This window comes from Botryllus schlosseri, chromosome 6 (genome assembly GCF_051294905.1).
Source record: "Botryllus schlosseri isolate E-star chromosome 6, Bs_hap1, whole genome shotgun sequence".
NCBI lineage: Eukaryota > Metazoa > Chordata > Ascidiacea > Stolidobranchia > Styelidae > Botryllus > Botryllus schlosseri.
The window spans coordinates 24,946,235-24,963,370 of record NC_137241.1 but is presented as its reverse complement, the minus strand read 5'-3'; the positions used below and the strand labels follow the sequence as shown (position 1 = coordinate 24,963,370).

The window sequence follows — 17,136 nt, the reverse complement described above, 5'->3', positions numbered from 1 at the left end:
GAGTCTTCTATAATCCCGCAAAAGTTATTGCAGGCCATGCGTCAAACACACTGGTGATAAGTGAGTTTGCGCAAACACCGGTATGTAATTACTCCGCGGACCATCAAAGGCCATTAAACTGACATTTGCGGCTACGTTTAATCAAAATATTTTTCTAGGTGTGATAGTGTAGTTTGTCGAGTTCACAAACCTGCAATTCAAGACCTGGTGATGGTAAATCTTGTTAATTAAAGTAACATTGTTTTCTGCACAGCGATCACACTTTGCAACTTGAATATATTACTGGATAATGCCACCTCATGGTTCACAACGCGAAGTACGAATAAAGGGCTACATACGAAACAAGAAACCTGAATAACAGAATCTGACCGGTGGTCTTCCTCGAAGACCCGTGCAGACAGTTTGATGTGTTGCGCAAAGAGAGAACAAAGCATGCATAAGTTTGCATGCAAATATTTACTATATCCTCGCGAACATCCGATTTTGTTATCTAAAGTATATTTGTTGGTTTTGTTCGCAGTCTTTGATATCCGTAACCGCAATATCCCAAGTCACAACTAGATATCCCATCTGACCGTTGGTGCACTTCGTGGAAATGAAGGGGAAGGGCGAAGGCGTCGCATCATTCGAATACACAACGAATTTGTCGAGACAAATCGGCGACCCCTGCTATGTTTATATCAGGCTACCGTCTTGGCAAGAGTCCATATATTTTTATTAATAGAAGCGCAGACATTGTCAAGTGTTTACACGGCTACCCGTTCACATGTTCGATCAAATCACTTGGACAAAGCGACCAACGCGGACGCAACACGCGGTAAGGGACACATATACACTGTGCTGAGCGGCACAGACAAAATCCCACTCATTCACGATATACGACGAAGATCAGATACGCGCGACACGAATCGGGACTCATATCGCTTCAATCATGGACGCAGATATACGTCCCAATGCTGACGTAAACGCAGATTGAATAGTTCATTCTTCTGTTGTTTCTGGCGTGTGATAACAAGACTTGCAGCATTTACTTCCGAAGTAGGAGTGGTAACACGCTTTATGAACGACCACCAGCTCACACCAGTCGAACAAGTCGTTACATTCTGTAGATATACAATTGCGAATTGCGATGAAAGAGTGGAATATATTCAGCCGGAACAGAATCACTAATCCCCGCACCTCCTTGACAAGGCCGCGTTTCACACTCTTGTATTACGGCAGGCTTATTTTCGTCAGAGCATTCTTGTCTCTCGGACCCAGCACACCTGACCGTTCGAGTCATCTTTCCGATACCGCAAGTAGCCGAACACTGTAAAGAAGCATATGTGGAAATTGTACACGCAGCTTAAATCCGAACTAAACAATGCACCTTGCTCCAATTACTTGCGATCCATTCAGATTTCGTACTATTTCCCGCGGCAAGCTGTAACGATAGTACCTTGCAAGCGGATCGGGTGCATTTACGGCGCTTCTTCAGTTCTGGTTTTGTCACGTGACGACACCGTTTCTTTTTTACTGCTTTGTAACTACCTGTTCTCAGTTTCCTACCGCACCTTATTCTTCTTCGTTGAACACCAGATCCACAAGTGACGGAGCACTTCAACCCGAAAGAATGATATTGATATTTGGTAATACATTAATTTATCTATCGAGACAAACTTAGACGTACTTCACTCCATGTCGGTATGAGCCATTGGTATATCTTCGGGCATTTAGCTACGCGGCACCCTTTTCTCGAACGTGGTTTAGTGTCTTTGCATTCGGCGTCCGATATTGAAATAGTTCCTTGGGTACAAAACACATCTCTAGTGCGGTAGCCTTTTCCACATGACGTGGAACACTGAAAAAACAGTCGGATTCGGACGAGATGACTGTATGCGTTTTATAGTACATATTTGATCGTTTGACTATTATATTTTTATTTTGAAAGCATACTCAATCTCATTACGTTCATGTAGTCTCTATTATGCTTTGCACATTGATTCAAAATTATAGCACGGTTGTAATTGAATTGAATGGCAAAGAAATGGATTAATCGGTGTATAAAAGATGACTGTGACTAAAGCCGTTATGAGCAAAGCTAGCAGGTTGGCTTCTTAGACCTAAATGTATCACATATTACCTCTGACCAATATTTCCTCTAAGCTGCGCGCGCACACAAAAATTCTGTACCGCGCACAACAAAGTACACCATCAAGGACTGCTGTCCAAGGGACCGCGCAGTAAGTTGGTGTGCTTGCGCAGACTCGTGAATAATTAGATCGAACATTGCCACTGGCATATTCGCCATAAGGGTTCTCAACTCCTCCCCTTGACCCTTTTTAAAGAACCCCTACCACAGAGGAGATATCTTCGGAAATTTTGTTTGTCGTAGAACATCGTTGAAGGCTCCACATTTTCACCTATACTATACAAGCGAATTATGACCTATAAAGATGCTATTTACACACTAGTGCAGTGGTTCTCAACCTTTTTGGCTTCGCGGACCCCTTTTGACCGTCACGGACCCTCGCGGACCCCCTCAAGTTTTAGTTCAATTTTAGCTCTATTATGGTTCAACCTTCATCTGTCTTGTGCAAATATGAACTGCAGGCTTGTGATAAACAGCAAAATAATGATTTTTCTTGAAGATAACATCATACTATTTATGACATTTAAGTAGAAATTGGTGGACTTTTATTATTTCAAAGCTAATTTTGCTGCTGTATTTCTTGAAGTACGTGGTCGTGTCTTGAAAATCTGCGTCTTCGTTTTGATATGAACGAGGAGTGCCGAAAACCATTTCCGCAAAGATAGATGGAAGCTAATGCAATATTAACGCAGAACACTTCCGACGATACTTTTGGTGTGATCGCGACATTTACGGCACCAAAATGAAGAAACAGATATTTACTGGACATATCACGTCCAGCATCTAGCGCAGGGACGGGCAACATACGGACCGCGGGCCGGATTCGGCTCGCAGAGAGTTTCTACCGTCAAAGTGAAATCCAAATCTAAAAGTAGAGACAAATTTTATGCTCCAAAAAATGGGTCCACGTTTTCCAACCAGAGAAAGACTGTCATGAAACTTGTACTGTTGGGGTTTACATATATAGGCCTATTTACGAGCAAACATTTTCGACCATGAACATGGACATTAACAAGACACGGCTGCATACCAATATACTGATGATATGAATTTCAGGGTTAGAGCGTAATGCTTTGATAGCAACGAAACACTCCTTGTTCATAAAAAAATCAGCTTTGTCGATAGAGCATCCTCAATAAGAATGCGCCAAATCTGATAGCCGAGCTTTAAGAGCCGGTATATCATTGTCCGATTTATGACGAGTGTCAGCCGAAAATATTCGGGTTCATTTCATTATGAATATACTATTCAATTGTATATTAAAGTTATGTTCCTCCAAGAAGCTGTTTCTTGCATTGGGAAAAATTATGGAAATACTTTGGAAATTTTTATTTCAAACGACTGTGTTCACTAATTTGATGAGACTGACAACTTCAAATGGAGAAGATTTCGCAGGCATTACGAAGTCACCCTGATTGACGTAATACTATCTCCATATTTTTAGTTTTTCCACAAACCCCAACAAAACGTCTCTAAACAGCAATATACTATGTTTGTATCAGCAGGTTATTGGAAAATTTGCAATGAATATGAGTTTCCACACTACGATAGTCCATAACAGACGGTTATTATTATGATATTAGTCATGAGGTTTCAGCAGTTGTGGTGCGAAACTGCCTCATGCTTTCTCAAATAAAAAAAATAAAAATAAAAATTAGGTTATCAACAATTTAAAAAAATTAGAGGTCTCGCAGACCCCCTGAAATTGCTTCGTGGACCCCTAGGGGTCCGCGGACCCCCGGTCGAGAACCGCTGCACTAGTGGTTCAACTTTACGATATGTTGTCGTGATCCAGCTATCGATCCGCGATTCCATGATAAGTTTATTTCATTCGAAGTTAAATGTATCAATGCGAATGTTGGTGTTGGCTACCTGAGACCACCTCCCGCTCTTCCAATACGTGCATATTGACTGGTTGCAAGCTTCTTTTCTTACTGGACGTGGTTCACCAGCGCAGCGCGTGTCGACCAAGGCGGTGAATCCCCCTACTCGCTCTTGAGCGCAACTGACTGATCTCTGCTTGAATCCTGTTCCACAGGTGACATCACATTCAGACCAATTCCCCACCAGCCACCTTTAACCAGAATCGTTTGTGAAACCGACTGACCCCATTCTCCGAATAGAAATACATTCAGACATACTGGGCTTGACAAGGATGTGTATTGCAGGATAGGCTTCTAGGCTCTGGTTTAGGCTTAGTCAAGCATCTCGTCTTATCTGCATCTATTCCATATTCTGTTTGGCAGAATAGTGCGGTACGTTGAAGTCCTGGGTGGTATAACTTTTCGCGTTAAAAGGGTTGTATTAAGGATGGTTAACGTACTCAAACCTCCAGCACACGATTTTGAGCACGGGGTAAGGTATTGATGCCAGGAATATTCAACCTTGGAAGTTGCCGGAGCCTTAGTCGAGACAGACGCTTGTTTGAGTGGGGGTTCGGATATGTAATAGGAGTACGAGATACCCGGATTCTTATGCAAGACAAGTGCCTGCAACAGATTATGCATTTTACGTCGCATGTATCCTAGTAAGATATACCAGTCACTGGTCGGTACCTCGATTGTGATGTTTTCACGAGTTGGGCCTTTTGCAAAAAGTGTCTCAACCTCAGAATATGTTCTTCTGTAATTCCATAGAGTGCCAGCAATTGAGATTTCATCACTCCTGTCTAAGTTCCAATTGCCGTTTAGAAAGTACCTTCAAGAAAAGAACAAACAGTTCATTCAAACCCTTTCCAAGAGTGCGTCTCGAATATATAGCCCAGAAGTTATGCTATATAAATACACACCGGTCGGTGGTTGACAGTTTTGCAGCTATGTACGCACCCAGCCGTCCGCGATTGTATTCTTCGCGCACGAATACGTTACTGGCACCTTTCGGAATATTGGTGACGGTGTAATACTCTGAAATGAATGGCATAATATTTATATGCATTCATATTGAGATAGTCCCTTACATGCTACAAGCAGGGGTTCGTAAAGTATGGGTCGCGACGGCACCATAGCGATCTTTTAATATGCATGTAATATTTGTTGAATTTCTTGTACCCAAAAAAAATCGTCGCGCCTGGCGCGTTATCCTGTGAATATTTCCATGTCCGAGGTCTCTGTGTTGGTACTATAGCAAATAAGCGGGACACGCCAAAAAAGCCGTTACTATGCAATATGACTTGATCATGAAAATGTGCCGACTGCAGACCTTTGTATTACGTAACTTGGTTTTAATTAATGACAAGATTTGTCCGACATTGGTTTCTCTGCAAAACGCCACGGAGACCGTTGGAATATGTTAGTGGGGGTCTACAGTGGGTGGATGTGGATATATGATATACGCCGGAATTTCGAGGCCGACCCCTTCCGGCTTGGTCACATTAAGGCATGCATTTTCGGCCAACATACGGCTGGGCAAAGTGCGGTGCTAAAGGTATCTTCTGCGATAAAAACTTGACCAAAATGGACCGTTGCTTGTTGGTCAAAACCGCTATTGATATGTCCGGTCGTCCAAATGATCCGCACCGAATAGTCCCATACTTGCAGCAATTTGATTAAACAGTAGTACAAACGCAGTACAAATAAGACCCCCATAGAGGAAAATGATGCACCCAGTTTGAAATCGCGCGCGCTAGACATGTTTCATAGAGCCGCGTTGCGTACAACTATTGTATGCGCGTTCTTTAGTCATACATGTCAGGAAAGACGTGGCATACTAATATTGAAAAGTAATTATTATGATGTGTGGGACTTAGGTCGCGAGATGCTATTGAAACTCAGATTTGGGTCTAATAAAGTTGATCGGGGCCTACGATACGCTGTCACTTGGCTCTTAATTGGGTTGTTATTAGACTTGTATGGCGAGGCGTCTGGTATCGGGAAGTGAGATCGCAAGCAATCATTGAGTCAGTCGTGATGTCTGTTTTGTAAGCGTCGTCCTCTTATATCCTGCAAGTGTAATGTGCCATATATTAGGGCGTAAGTATCGTAGGCCCCGGGTTGATGTTAGTCAGGGGCTAAGGTTAAGGCTATTGGTGTCGCACAGACGCTCGCAGCATCGCAAGAAGCTCCAAATCCACCGTTCTCTCTGTACAAAGGGTTTGTTGTTTCGCGTATATTTGCTCACCACTTTCGTGGATGTCTTCCGTGAACGATCCATTCACAAAACGGCATGTTGAGTTATCGCCATTGCAAACACCGCACCGGTCTTCCGTCGCGTTCGAGTGTAAGCGAAAGTCACATCCGACGCGCTGATATATCGCCACGGAACAGCAGCAGAATTGATCGGCCGTGATACGGAAACGGGTGACTTTGACTCACCTCGCATTTTCCAGCGATGCAAACGTTGTTATCGAGCTCTCCGCATCTCGTCCCGTCAATCACCCGCGGCGCTAGAACGACGGAGTATCCGAAACCTTCCGCTTCACACATGAGTTCACACGGCCCGGCAGCTGTATGCGAGTTGCATTACGGGATTGGCGCAATCGATTTTGCGAGCTTGCACCAGAGATGGCCAGACTAGTCATGTATGAGTCGATGTTACGGTATATACTATATAGGGTTGTAACCATAAGTCGCAAGGCTTCGAGTCACAAGTCAATCTCACTTTTATACTTTTGACTGGAGTCAAGTCGAGTCATTTTCAATTCACCACCGAGTCAAGTCCGAGTCCAAGTCAGCGAGCAGAGGGTCGAGTCCGAGTCATGGTATCATGACTCGAGTTCGAGTCCAAGTCATTGTGATGACTACTCAGTTTACAGTCAAAGTCTAGTTAAACCCATTTTTAAAACTCTGTTTGGTGATATCGAAAGGTTCGCATTAATAATATATACTAATTTTCCTCCCTTCTAGCAGTTTTTGGTCGCATTTTCAAGTACCAGTACCAATAGACGAAATCCCAATATTGTGGTTGGTTGGTTGGTTACTTTACTATTCTTCGAAATTACAATGAAATGTCGGTCTTGGCGTCTGTGTCTCGAGTCATATGACTTGGCTCGAGTCATGCGCAATGAATCGAGTCCAAGTCGAGTCAATACACAGATTGACTCGAGTCGAGTCGAGTCACTTTCGTATTTTGAGAAAATGACTCGAGTCAAGTCGAGTCATCAGAAAATCGTGACTCGAGTCGGACTCGAGTCATTACAACCATGTGTAAATCTCTACTCAAATACAAGTAGAGGTAGCAGTTTCCAAGTCATGTAACAAATATTTCAAGAGGAAATGGAAAATGAAAGGACTGACCAATAATCAAGTCAGTAATTTCAAAAAGTAGATTTGGTCAAAGTGTCGCATAATTTTAGCAGGTGCCTACTTTCGATATTGCAAGATGTATATTAGCGGCTAATGCAAAATTACATTTATGGCACTGAAAATACACACAATATTTCAAACTATATTCCATAACCGTGATACAGGGTTGTGTTACTACAATTTAACACATAAAAGTAATGCAATTTCCGAATTGTAAAAGTTAGTAGTTTTGACTCAATAACTGTTCTATAGTCTAAAATCATAACAGCTTTTGTATAAGTAATGCATGTAGACGAATCCTATTTGAGTACTCCAAAAAACTAGAAGTACCTCTGCTGTTCACCCACCGCTTTTCCAGAATCTCTGAGTTGCCGGTATCCACTTGAAATATTTATAACGATATGGTTTCTTATCGAATTCGGCGCATTGTTCCGCCCGAAAATCCATGTGCGGTGACGGGCATTCCTTTTGAATACAAAGCGAGTAATCGGTTCTTCACGGATTTTGACTTAAACTTGAAGTAGCCTACGCTACACGTAGGAATATTTACCATAGTGTTGCATAATTCATAGCGCACATCTTCGCCTTCGCAGCGACGCCCCCCGTGACGCGGTGAAGGATTGTCGCACGTGCGTCGTTTCTCTCTCACTGCGACCCCGCACGTTTTGCTGCATTTAGTCCACGGACTGAACGCAGACCAAGCACCGTCCGTTGGTTGCGGACCGCTGGACCCGAACGTAACGCACTCTCCTCTGCGACACCACTAAACCCCGTTGAATTACAAACAGACCAAGTAGAAGAAATAGCAAGTCCTCCCTCACCATGCCGTCTCCACACTCCGATCCCTCGCTTGATGGTAGGTGCTTCGTCTTACAGGCTCCATCTGGCGCCGCGCACCATAACATTTTGCATATATAGGACTTTGAATATTGAACAGAATAATTTGAAATTTGGTACAAGATATCAAACAACGCGTATGATACCTGCCTTGTTACCTTTGTACATATATTGACACACAGTGTAGTTTACATCAAATTGCAGAACGCATTGTTTGGCCGCATTGTAGATCTGACCCGGTAGCTCGTCTGCCCACCGATCTTCAAATTCGGTTCTATTGATCGCTAGATTTGACAGGCATCGGGATTGATTGGTTCTTGATTAATTATAATTAGATGGTTAATCTCTTTGTTTACGTGAGAGTATCTAAAAATGCGCGTACTTCAAAAAATCTTTTAACGACTTCCGACTACATGAAGACCAAGAAAACACGCCATTGTAAGAGTTAATCGTTGGCGACATGACATACCCGCCTCTTCTGGTGCATGAATTTCCTTCTCCGTCATGGGCGATACCTAAACTATATAATGATTGGTCTCTAGCTGGATAAGGTCCTGCTATGATTCGCAGGATGGCATTACCTATGTCCGATCTCGTGTGCGATGGTAAATCCCAATCCAAGCCCGGTGTCTTCGCTGATCGAACACGACTCATCAAATATGCACATCCCATTAGTCTTCGCCAAGCCTGACAAATCAATGGAATTAAAGAAGTGCATGGCACCGTGGAGCGCGTCATTTAAATACCCATTGTGTCGCACGGTCCGTCCTTGTCAATGCAAATGTCTTTCCCAGTTAACAGTATGGAATGATCTGGCCGTTTGGAGAGGTTTGAAGACCTTTTCGATTGCCATTTGCAAAAATTTGTTAGTGACGATGTGGCGTTGTGTCCGATATTAAACTCCTTTAAAGTGACAGGCATCAGTTAAATTTTCCCCTTGGCCATGATAGTATATATGCTATATTCTCTCATATAAATGCATTTTGTTGTAATCAGTAATCACGTACCTCATCATCTTCCAATAGGACCAATCCAATAATGGATATATCTAAATGTGTATCCAGAGTTGCGTCGTGAAATAATGTGTTCACCTAAACGACATCAACAATGTTACGATACTTTTAGTAAATACCAAGTCAGGCCCTACAATAGTAGCAGTGGTAGTTCTAGTATGCCCAATTGCCCATACCGAACTATTTTTAGTGCAGCGATCGACATACAAGGAAGCAAACAAACGTTAGGAATGTATTCTGCATAGCAAACGTAACGTGGCGGGAATCCAACGATAAATTTTAATTCGATATGGTGACGGAATATATTGATATCAAAATTGCACATACTACTCCCGTTGTGATAAGTGTAATTCGGAAACCGGGATAGCATTGGCGCCGCGTGTTACGTCTATATACAAGTAGCATCGAATCCTTGAAAGTAAACTAAACACTAAACAGTGTATACTTAACGGCAAATAATATTCTCATACCATATTCATCACTGTCAGTACATAACTGACGACGTCCGTACGGTGTTGAGATTTGTGCTTCTTAATCATCGCGCTATCCACAACCACTAACGTCTCGATAATGCGATTGTTGCTAGGAGCAATAGCCCGCTTTTGTCGTGTTTGCCCTGATAGCATATGTAATCGATCTCGCCAAGTCGGATTGGAATTGACTTCCACATTTCTGTGTAATTTCGGAGAGTTGATTATAAAACTGCAGTTGGCGCGCATCGACATAGGTCGAAGATGAACCTTTTGGTGTTCGAACCGCAATTCGAAGAGTTTGTTTGCATAATATCGCTTCTCCTGTAGAATACATATGTGACTTGACTGGATCGAACTCCAACCTCGACCGGTTCCACGAAATAATCATCGTCTGCGCGAAGCAGTGCTCTCTGAAAGGTGTCGGGATACATTACTCATATAGTTTACGAGAGCACATGAATCTAGGCTATCACCAATCCGTTGCAGACGGAGATTGCAGCGGTTTTATCCGAGTCCGAATTGATGACGCCTTCGTAAAGACACGTGCCATCGATTTCCGATACGTCGACACCAGCAGCGCGGACTTCAGTTCCGTTTTTATACAGTTTCACGGCGAACCTGGTCGCGTCAATAATGTGATTGGACTTTCGCAAATGGATCAAAAAGTCCCAATCTGATGTTGGTATTCTGATATATTTCAGATCTCTTGAGGTTTTTTCGGCATGATGACGAAGATACAGTTTGTTGCCTGCTTCGTCCAAGAATTCAGGGATCACAACTTCGTAGTCTGAAACAAAATACATATATCGATGCGTGGCATTGGGGTATAGCCAGGATCGAAATTGGTTAAGGGGAGAAAGGTCGCGAATATGCATTTTGATCTACAGTGAAGATGAATGGCGTCACAATGAATAAGTCAAATCCGTGAAGGGTCACTGGTGATTTTCTCCCGCTGTGTATTTGTCGTCCAATTTGCATATATGAAGTTATCGGGATGTTTTGACTAATTGTAAACTAACCATAAATTGTATCTGGGTCCTAAGATACCATTGCGATAAGAGGGTATTGCTACGATGCAGTATCGGCCAACTTCAACTTGTTCAACAAGTATACTGCGGCCCTTCGCAATGTTTACATCTTTTACATCTCGAATACTCGCGACTCCGACACTTTGCAGCGCGCATTCGTAAATGGGAACATATTTAACACGCTACCTCCGTCGAAATAGCATTAGTTACCAGTAGCCACGGACATATGTTCTTTAATACTTTACAACCGGCATCGAATATTTACCCATCCTTTTGATACTTATGCCAACAGTCCGCTTAATCTTCTTGTCAATAATTGGATGTCGGTAAGACGCAAACTCGTATACACCCACCTCGGAGTCTTGGGCATAATATATTGTGAAGATCGATATTCGGATCATACACATCTTGCGGCTGTACCAACTTCGATTCCAAGTTTGAAATTAATGAAATCTGGAAATATACAAATAATCTGCATGCAATATACTGCATTAGCGGATAGAGTAAGAGTCTTTAGGGATCAGATCATGTCCGACGAGTCGGCATTAATTAACGCTGCTTTGATTGCAATTTATACCACCGTTTCCTTTACACAGAGTTAAAGTTACAATTACTTACGCGTAGTTAGGAGAAACGGCAACGACATGCGGACTGATGGACCTCTTCAGCAAAACGACCCATGACAATGTAATAGGTGGGTACTTACTGCCCAGTGTTGAAGCATGAGAAGTCAATATCGATTTAAATTACTCATATATGCACCATTCAGACCACGTGGCGTCGTGGGTCGTTCAAGTGCGAGACATAGTCATGAAATTTTCATAAAGCTTCAGTCATCGATTATACCTACATAGTAAGTGTGATACCATTTATGCATATCGATTATGCAACTCACAGACATAGTACAGCTCTCCCCGCCGGGACTTACCAAAACGAATGCAATGTAAATTTCCAATTTCAAAGCTCCGCTCATGATACACGCGATGAAACACCAATAATCCACAAGATATACTTGACACTTCAATTCTGAAAATCGCCTGTAATTCCGATGTTGTCCTCTACAATTAACTAAGTCCTCTTTTGAACAGTGTCATCGCCCAGACCTTATGGTGTCCCGTGGAAGGCTCTAAATCTCAGGGAGTCACAGTGAGATAGGAATGTTACATTTTTTCCTTCACAACAAAGATTGCTCTTATGCACTCCGTGTGGCAGTATATGCTGTGCTCTATCTCAGCTGGGGATAAGTCAATACAGCTTGTGCGATAGGCATGTAGATTGTAGGACCTGTTCAACTATTTATGTGATTCCTTGATCTATTTTGAATCGCTAGGATCAGCGTCGGTCGAGATTGAGGACCTATTTACAGAGTAGATGTGAGAGGTCTGCGCATTGATCGCACATATACATTTCTACCGTCAACGATGTTCACGTGTTTGTATCGAATCGACTAGTGCAGGGATGATTTGTCTTTAATGACCCCTCTGATTTAAAAGCGTCCCAGTGAAAGTTAAAGCTTTTACACTACGTTTATCTATAGCTGAGCGTGTATGTACGATTTATTGTACAGCAAAACGAAAAAATTACGTACAGCTGTTGAACCGACTATTTTGAGGGTTCCAACCATCCCATATCGTATACATTGGCTATATCGGGTGGTAATTGTCCGTAGGCTCATACTGCATGTGTTTTGGAAAGTATTTACACAATTATGGCATAATTTTACAACTTATGTTTAAAACACTTTGTTTAAAACAGGGGTGTCAAACTCAACTTGCGTTGCGGGCCGAATTGAAACCTTCGGGACGCTCCCGATCCGCACCAAACAAATGACTTCATAATGTTACCTCGAAAATCCATGGCCTCGTTTTTCTCTTAAATACTTTCATTATATTTAGGATATTAGGGGTTCCATTCTAGCAACACCGTTATTCGCAAGAAACGAAATTGGCAAAATTCGATGATTTACTGGTTTAATACATATATTAACCACTAAAACAGTAGCTCCAACGGCGATGTAAGTGGTCATATGTTAATGCTCCCTAGTTTTAGTCGTTGACGTTACCCTTGCGTTTTGTGAATACAAGAGATAATAACCGTACACGCGGACGTTGGAATTTGGTTTATTAGGCTATTATCATGAAATCGTGATACCAGTTTATGTGGAGGTCAGAAACTTTTTGAGACAGAAGAGATACAGCACTGCGATCACGGATATTTGAAGTATAATTCTGTGTAACTATTATATTCTGCATGTAACCGGAAAATGACAGTCTGCACTGCCGTTTTCGCATCTGTGAATAACTACTTCTCGATCATTTTGTGCATGAAACTTGAAATCCAGTGTGAAAATTTTGTCTTCTCGGAATTGGGTGTTAATGTCGCCCACTTATTTCCTAATGGTGAGTAGAGTTAAACTACAATACCAATGTCGGATGGTTATGTGGCCTATTCATACCCGACATTTGCTGCCTTGATGGGTTGCTTGATGGAAGTAATCCCTACCAAAAATTTCAACATTTCATAGAAATGTGCTTGATAATACAAGCAATTCTTTATCTACTCAGAATGGCTTTACGGGCCGGATGAAATCGTCTGGCGGGACGTATGTTTGACACTCTTGGCTTAAAACAACCGTTTATTTTAAATACAACCCTATACCTGCAACGCATAGGTGCTGCAGCGGAAGATGACGAGACACTACACTGTAACCGCCACCTCCAAGAGTAAGTGTTAACCAGAGGCCTACGATATCGTAGGCCCCGGTTAACCATATTCTGCTGATCCTACTTTAATATTATGTATCAAATTTTGTTTATACAGAAAATATGACACCGAGTATGCGAAGGCACGAGACGTCATCAGAAAATACGTTGGCGGGCCGTCTCAAAAATGTTAACTATATTCTGCGGCGTAGATTGAAAGCGCGTAATTGTTACATGGTGCTCAGTGGATTTATTGATATTAGACAGTTTATTGGTTATTGGTAATATATGGGATTGTTAATGTATAGGCAATGGGAAATGACAAAATTAATATTTATTTGTCGTCATAATTCAAAACAGTGGTAAAAACGATACATTTTAAACTCTTTTTTAGCCGACAGACACGTTGTATATAAAGACATTAAAATGTATCGAGGATATTACAAAGCTTGCCGAGGTCGCTGCCTCCCGAGCAGTGTACAGTTTACGGCTTGGTGAAAAAGGCTTTGTTGTTGATGGAAACTAGCAGTGCTTGCGAAATTAGCCCCCCCTCCCTTAGCCGAGTGTGTGTCTTCGTGTTGTTTTGCCATAATACCAACTTAAATAATACTCCACAGCGACGTGCTCGCCACAGACTGAAAGGACGGGTCCAACCTTGACTCCAGTAAACAAATAGGCAGTGTTCCGAATCTTCTTGGAATTTCGGCCGTCGGCCCTCGCCTTTCTTTTTTAGGCATGCCCGCCCGTTCATCGTTTCATCACGAGCACTGGTTGACTTGTTATACGAATTAGCGATTTGGAAACTTATCGCGTACAAATTGAAGCACAGAGTGTGCGAGTGTGACAATGGTAACAGAGAAGGGTTGAACGAAACTATATGGAAACAGTGACATTTTGTGACTTTAATTGTTACGGCACACGTTACTACATGGTTTTATTTCGAGCCTGCGTTACTCGTATGACGTACCTAGGCTACGTAAAAGTTAAAAACCACTGTCAATATACTCTTGAACTTTGGCCACACGAATATCTTCTGGCAAAGTGGCCATATGGATATTTATCGGATGCTAAAACGCTACTAGGTGTTCATATACCGTATAGTAGTTTACAAACTCACCACAAACATGTGATACCAGCAACACAACAATATAGGTCGTTAACTCGTTATACTTAAACTCGATGGCGAAAAACGGAAATGCGCCTCTTGTAACTAATCTACGGACCGTAAACCAGTTCAGACAAATAAATTAGTTTCAATTATTACCAAGATAACACGGGTTCAGTCATCAATAAAGCACGCATCGTTGCTGCATAGTCATTTATCTGTTTTCGCGACGATCGCGATGGTATTGATGCTCTTTCTTGATAAGCATGTACCTGAAAATGAAAATCCAGTTGTGCGGTCAACAGGTCACATGGGAGAAAACGCGAATGCTACTCACCTACTTTTGTGGCATCATCGATACGTCGAATGTCTTCGATTCAAACGAGATTTTTCGTTACGAGCAATCCATTCAGAAATATTCTTCACTGCGGTGCCGGCAACGTCACGTCACCGCGTTATTTATTTAGCCTGTCAGATATGTCAAGAATGTACTGCCATTAGGCCGTGATCGTGGCACAAAACACAATATCCCCCATTAAGCACCGCCCTCTATTCAAATATATGCAGCAACCGCAGTGGAGTGTGTCTTGGATCGATATTCACATTTCTTTTGAATAAATTGCTACGAGTTCAATTTACCTTTTTCGTGAATACATTGGATTTGAAACTGTCTGTGCCATCATGTCTTGAGATATTCCAATTTATTAGAGCAACTGCGTGTTTCAGTGGCATTTCTTCCATTCCCTTGTTTTAACCTCGATCTTTAGGTCTACACCGTACATTAACATCACAGCTTAGCCATAACGCCATCTTATTGCCGAAACTTTATCTTTCATTTATATTGCGATACCGTATCGGGCTGTACAATTTACACTCCCACACCGTGTGCCAAATTCTTCGTGGCAAAACGTTTTTTCGTTAGCTCATTGTTTCTCGTGCTTTCGCTTTTGAGGCGTCTATCGACGCAAAGCTCTTGAAGCCGCTTAATTCATCGAAAGGCGATTCATCAAAGTTCAAGACACCCTTAGACTATGTTTGGTTTATTTTAAGGTCAACGTTTACAATATACAATATGAGCGTCGATGGTGTAAAGGTTAGCATTGTTGCCTTCCAAGCAATATACTCGAGCCTCACGTTCCGACTTTGTGTAAACAGAGGTCGATATCTCGAGAATTTCTTATCTCGAGAATTTCACATTTCTTTTGAATAAATTGCTACGAGTTCAATTTACCTTTTTCGTGAATACATTGGATTTGAAACTGTCTGTGCCATCATGTCTTGAGATATTCCAATTTATTAGAGCAACTGCGTGTTTCAGTGGCATTTCTTCCATTCCCTTGTTTTAACCTCGATCTTTAGGTCTACACCGTACATTAACATCACAGCTTAGCCATAACGCCATCTTATTGCCGAAACTTTATCTTTCATTTATATTGCGATACCGTATCGGGCTGTACAATTTACACTCCCACACCGTGTGCCAAATTCTTCGTGGCAAAACGTTTTTTCGTTAGCTCATTGTTTCTCGTGCTTTCGCTTTTGAGGCGTCTATCGACGCAAAGCTCTTGAAGCCGCTTAATTCATCGAAAGGCGATTCATCAAAGTTCAAGACACCCTTAGACTATGTTTGGTTTATTTTAAGGTCAACGTTTACAATATACAATATGAGCGTCGATGGTGTAAAGGTTAGCATTGTTGCCTTCCAAGCAATATACTCGAGCCTCACGTTCCGACTTTGTGTAAACAGAGGTCGATATCTCGAGAATTTCTATTACGGAACATGACGTAATTCTTTCGGCTGCAACGCTAAGTCGCGTTCGCCTCATGGAGTCTGCAGTGGAGTGCGGCGGAAGTTTACTAACAGCGAAATCGAATAAGTTTGAAATAAAGTAATCGATTGAATCAACAAGAATTCAACAATAATTAGACACCCGGCGGCTAGATGCATGGTTGTGTTTGGCGTGACTATGAACTTCACGATAACGGGCTGCGAAATTATTACAATTTGCTGCTATTGTCACGTCACGAACGCAATGACGTAGAGCTGTTGACTATAGGTATCAGAATGCCGTTAAGCCCGTGGTTTTATACCTGCTATTGTATTTACAAACCATAGTTTAACGGAACGTGGATAGTTAACAATAATGTGTTGCAAGAGAAAATGCCGGGACAATAAGCATTAAGCATTTGAAGAAGAGGCTGACGAAGCCTTCGACGAATTAAGATCAGATCAGCGCAGTTTATCAATACATTTTCATCATTTCAAAACATCACTAGATTGCGATAGAATTGATTGACAGAAAAGTGTCGAAACGACTTGTAGCAGTCTTTGAATCAAACAACCAACCACCGTGACCTAGAACATATCTAGTCCTACGTAAGAGGCATTGTACACTCCGCACCGAAGGAAAAGTATCAGAAGAAAACACGAAAAGGGAAAGTCATACGAATGAAGTGACATGTGTCGGTATACTAAATAGATATGTCGGATCGTGATCCAGGAATCCCGAGAGCAGACGATAGTACTACAATTAAATCAACTACATCTGTGAAATATGCCACTAATAGATGACAGAATTGTGGGTAAATTTTAGCTGTTGCCCGTCA

At 42.0% G+C, this 17,136-nt stretch overlaps 1 protein-coding gene across 2 annotated transcripts; it reads right to left on the bottom strand.

The window, feature by feature from the left end:
- Nucleotides 1-238: 238 nt before the first annotated feature.
- On the bottom strand, nucleotides 239-12,009 carry LOC145441762 (A disintegrin and metalloproteinase with thrombospondin motifs 18-like). Of its 2 annotated transcripts, XM_080319701.1 has the most exons (24): nucleotides 11,651-11,995; nucleotides 11,076-11,175; nucleotides 10,168-10,481; nucleotides 9,962-10,104; nucleotides 9,692-9,893; nucleotides 9,216-9,299; nucleotides 8,955-9,111; nucleotides 8,790-8,895; nucleotides 8,591-8,728; nucleotides 8,359-8,524; nucleotides 8,193-8,291; nucleotides 7,922-8,134; nucleotides 7,719-7,836; nucleotides 6,442-6,572; nucleotides 6,248-6,371; nucleotides 4,920-5,034; nucleotides 4,687-4,828; nucleotides 4,461-4,620; nucleotides 4,273-4,399; nucleotides 4,004-4,205; nucleotides 1,670-1,840; nucleotides 1,370-1,597; nucleotides 1,180-1,309; nucleotides 239-1,103 (listed from the first exon to the last, which is right to left on the bottom strand). In XM_080319701.1, the coding sequence occupies exons 1-24, from the start codon at nucleotides 11,693-11,695 to the stop codon at nucleotides 982-984; spliced, it is 3,537 nt and encodes a 1,178-aa protein (XP_080175827.1). In that variant the 5' UTR covers nucleotides 11,696-11,995; the 3' UTR covers nucleotides 239-981. The 2 variants fall into 2 exon arrangements, with proteins under 2 accessions (XP_080175827.1, XP_080175826.1); XM_080319700.1 differs by having other exon boundaries at nucleotides 4,461-4,828; nucleotides 11,651-12,009.
- Nucleotides 12,010-17,136: the final 5,127 nt, after the last annotated feature.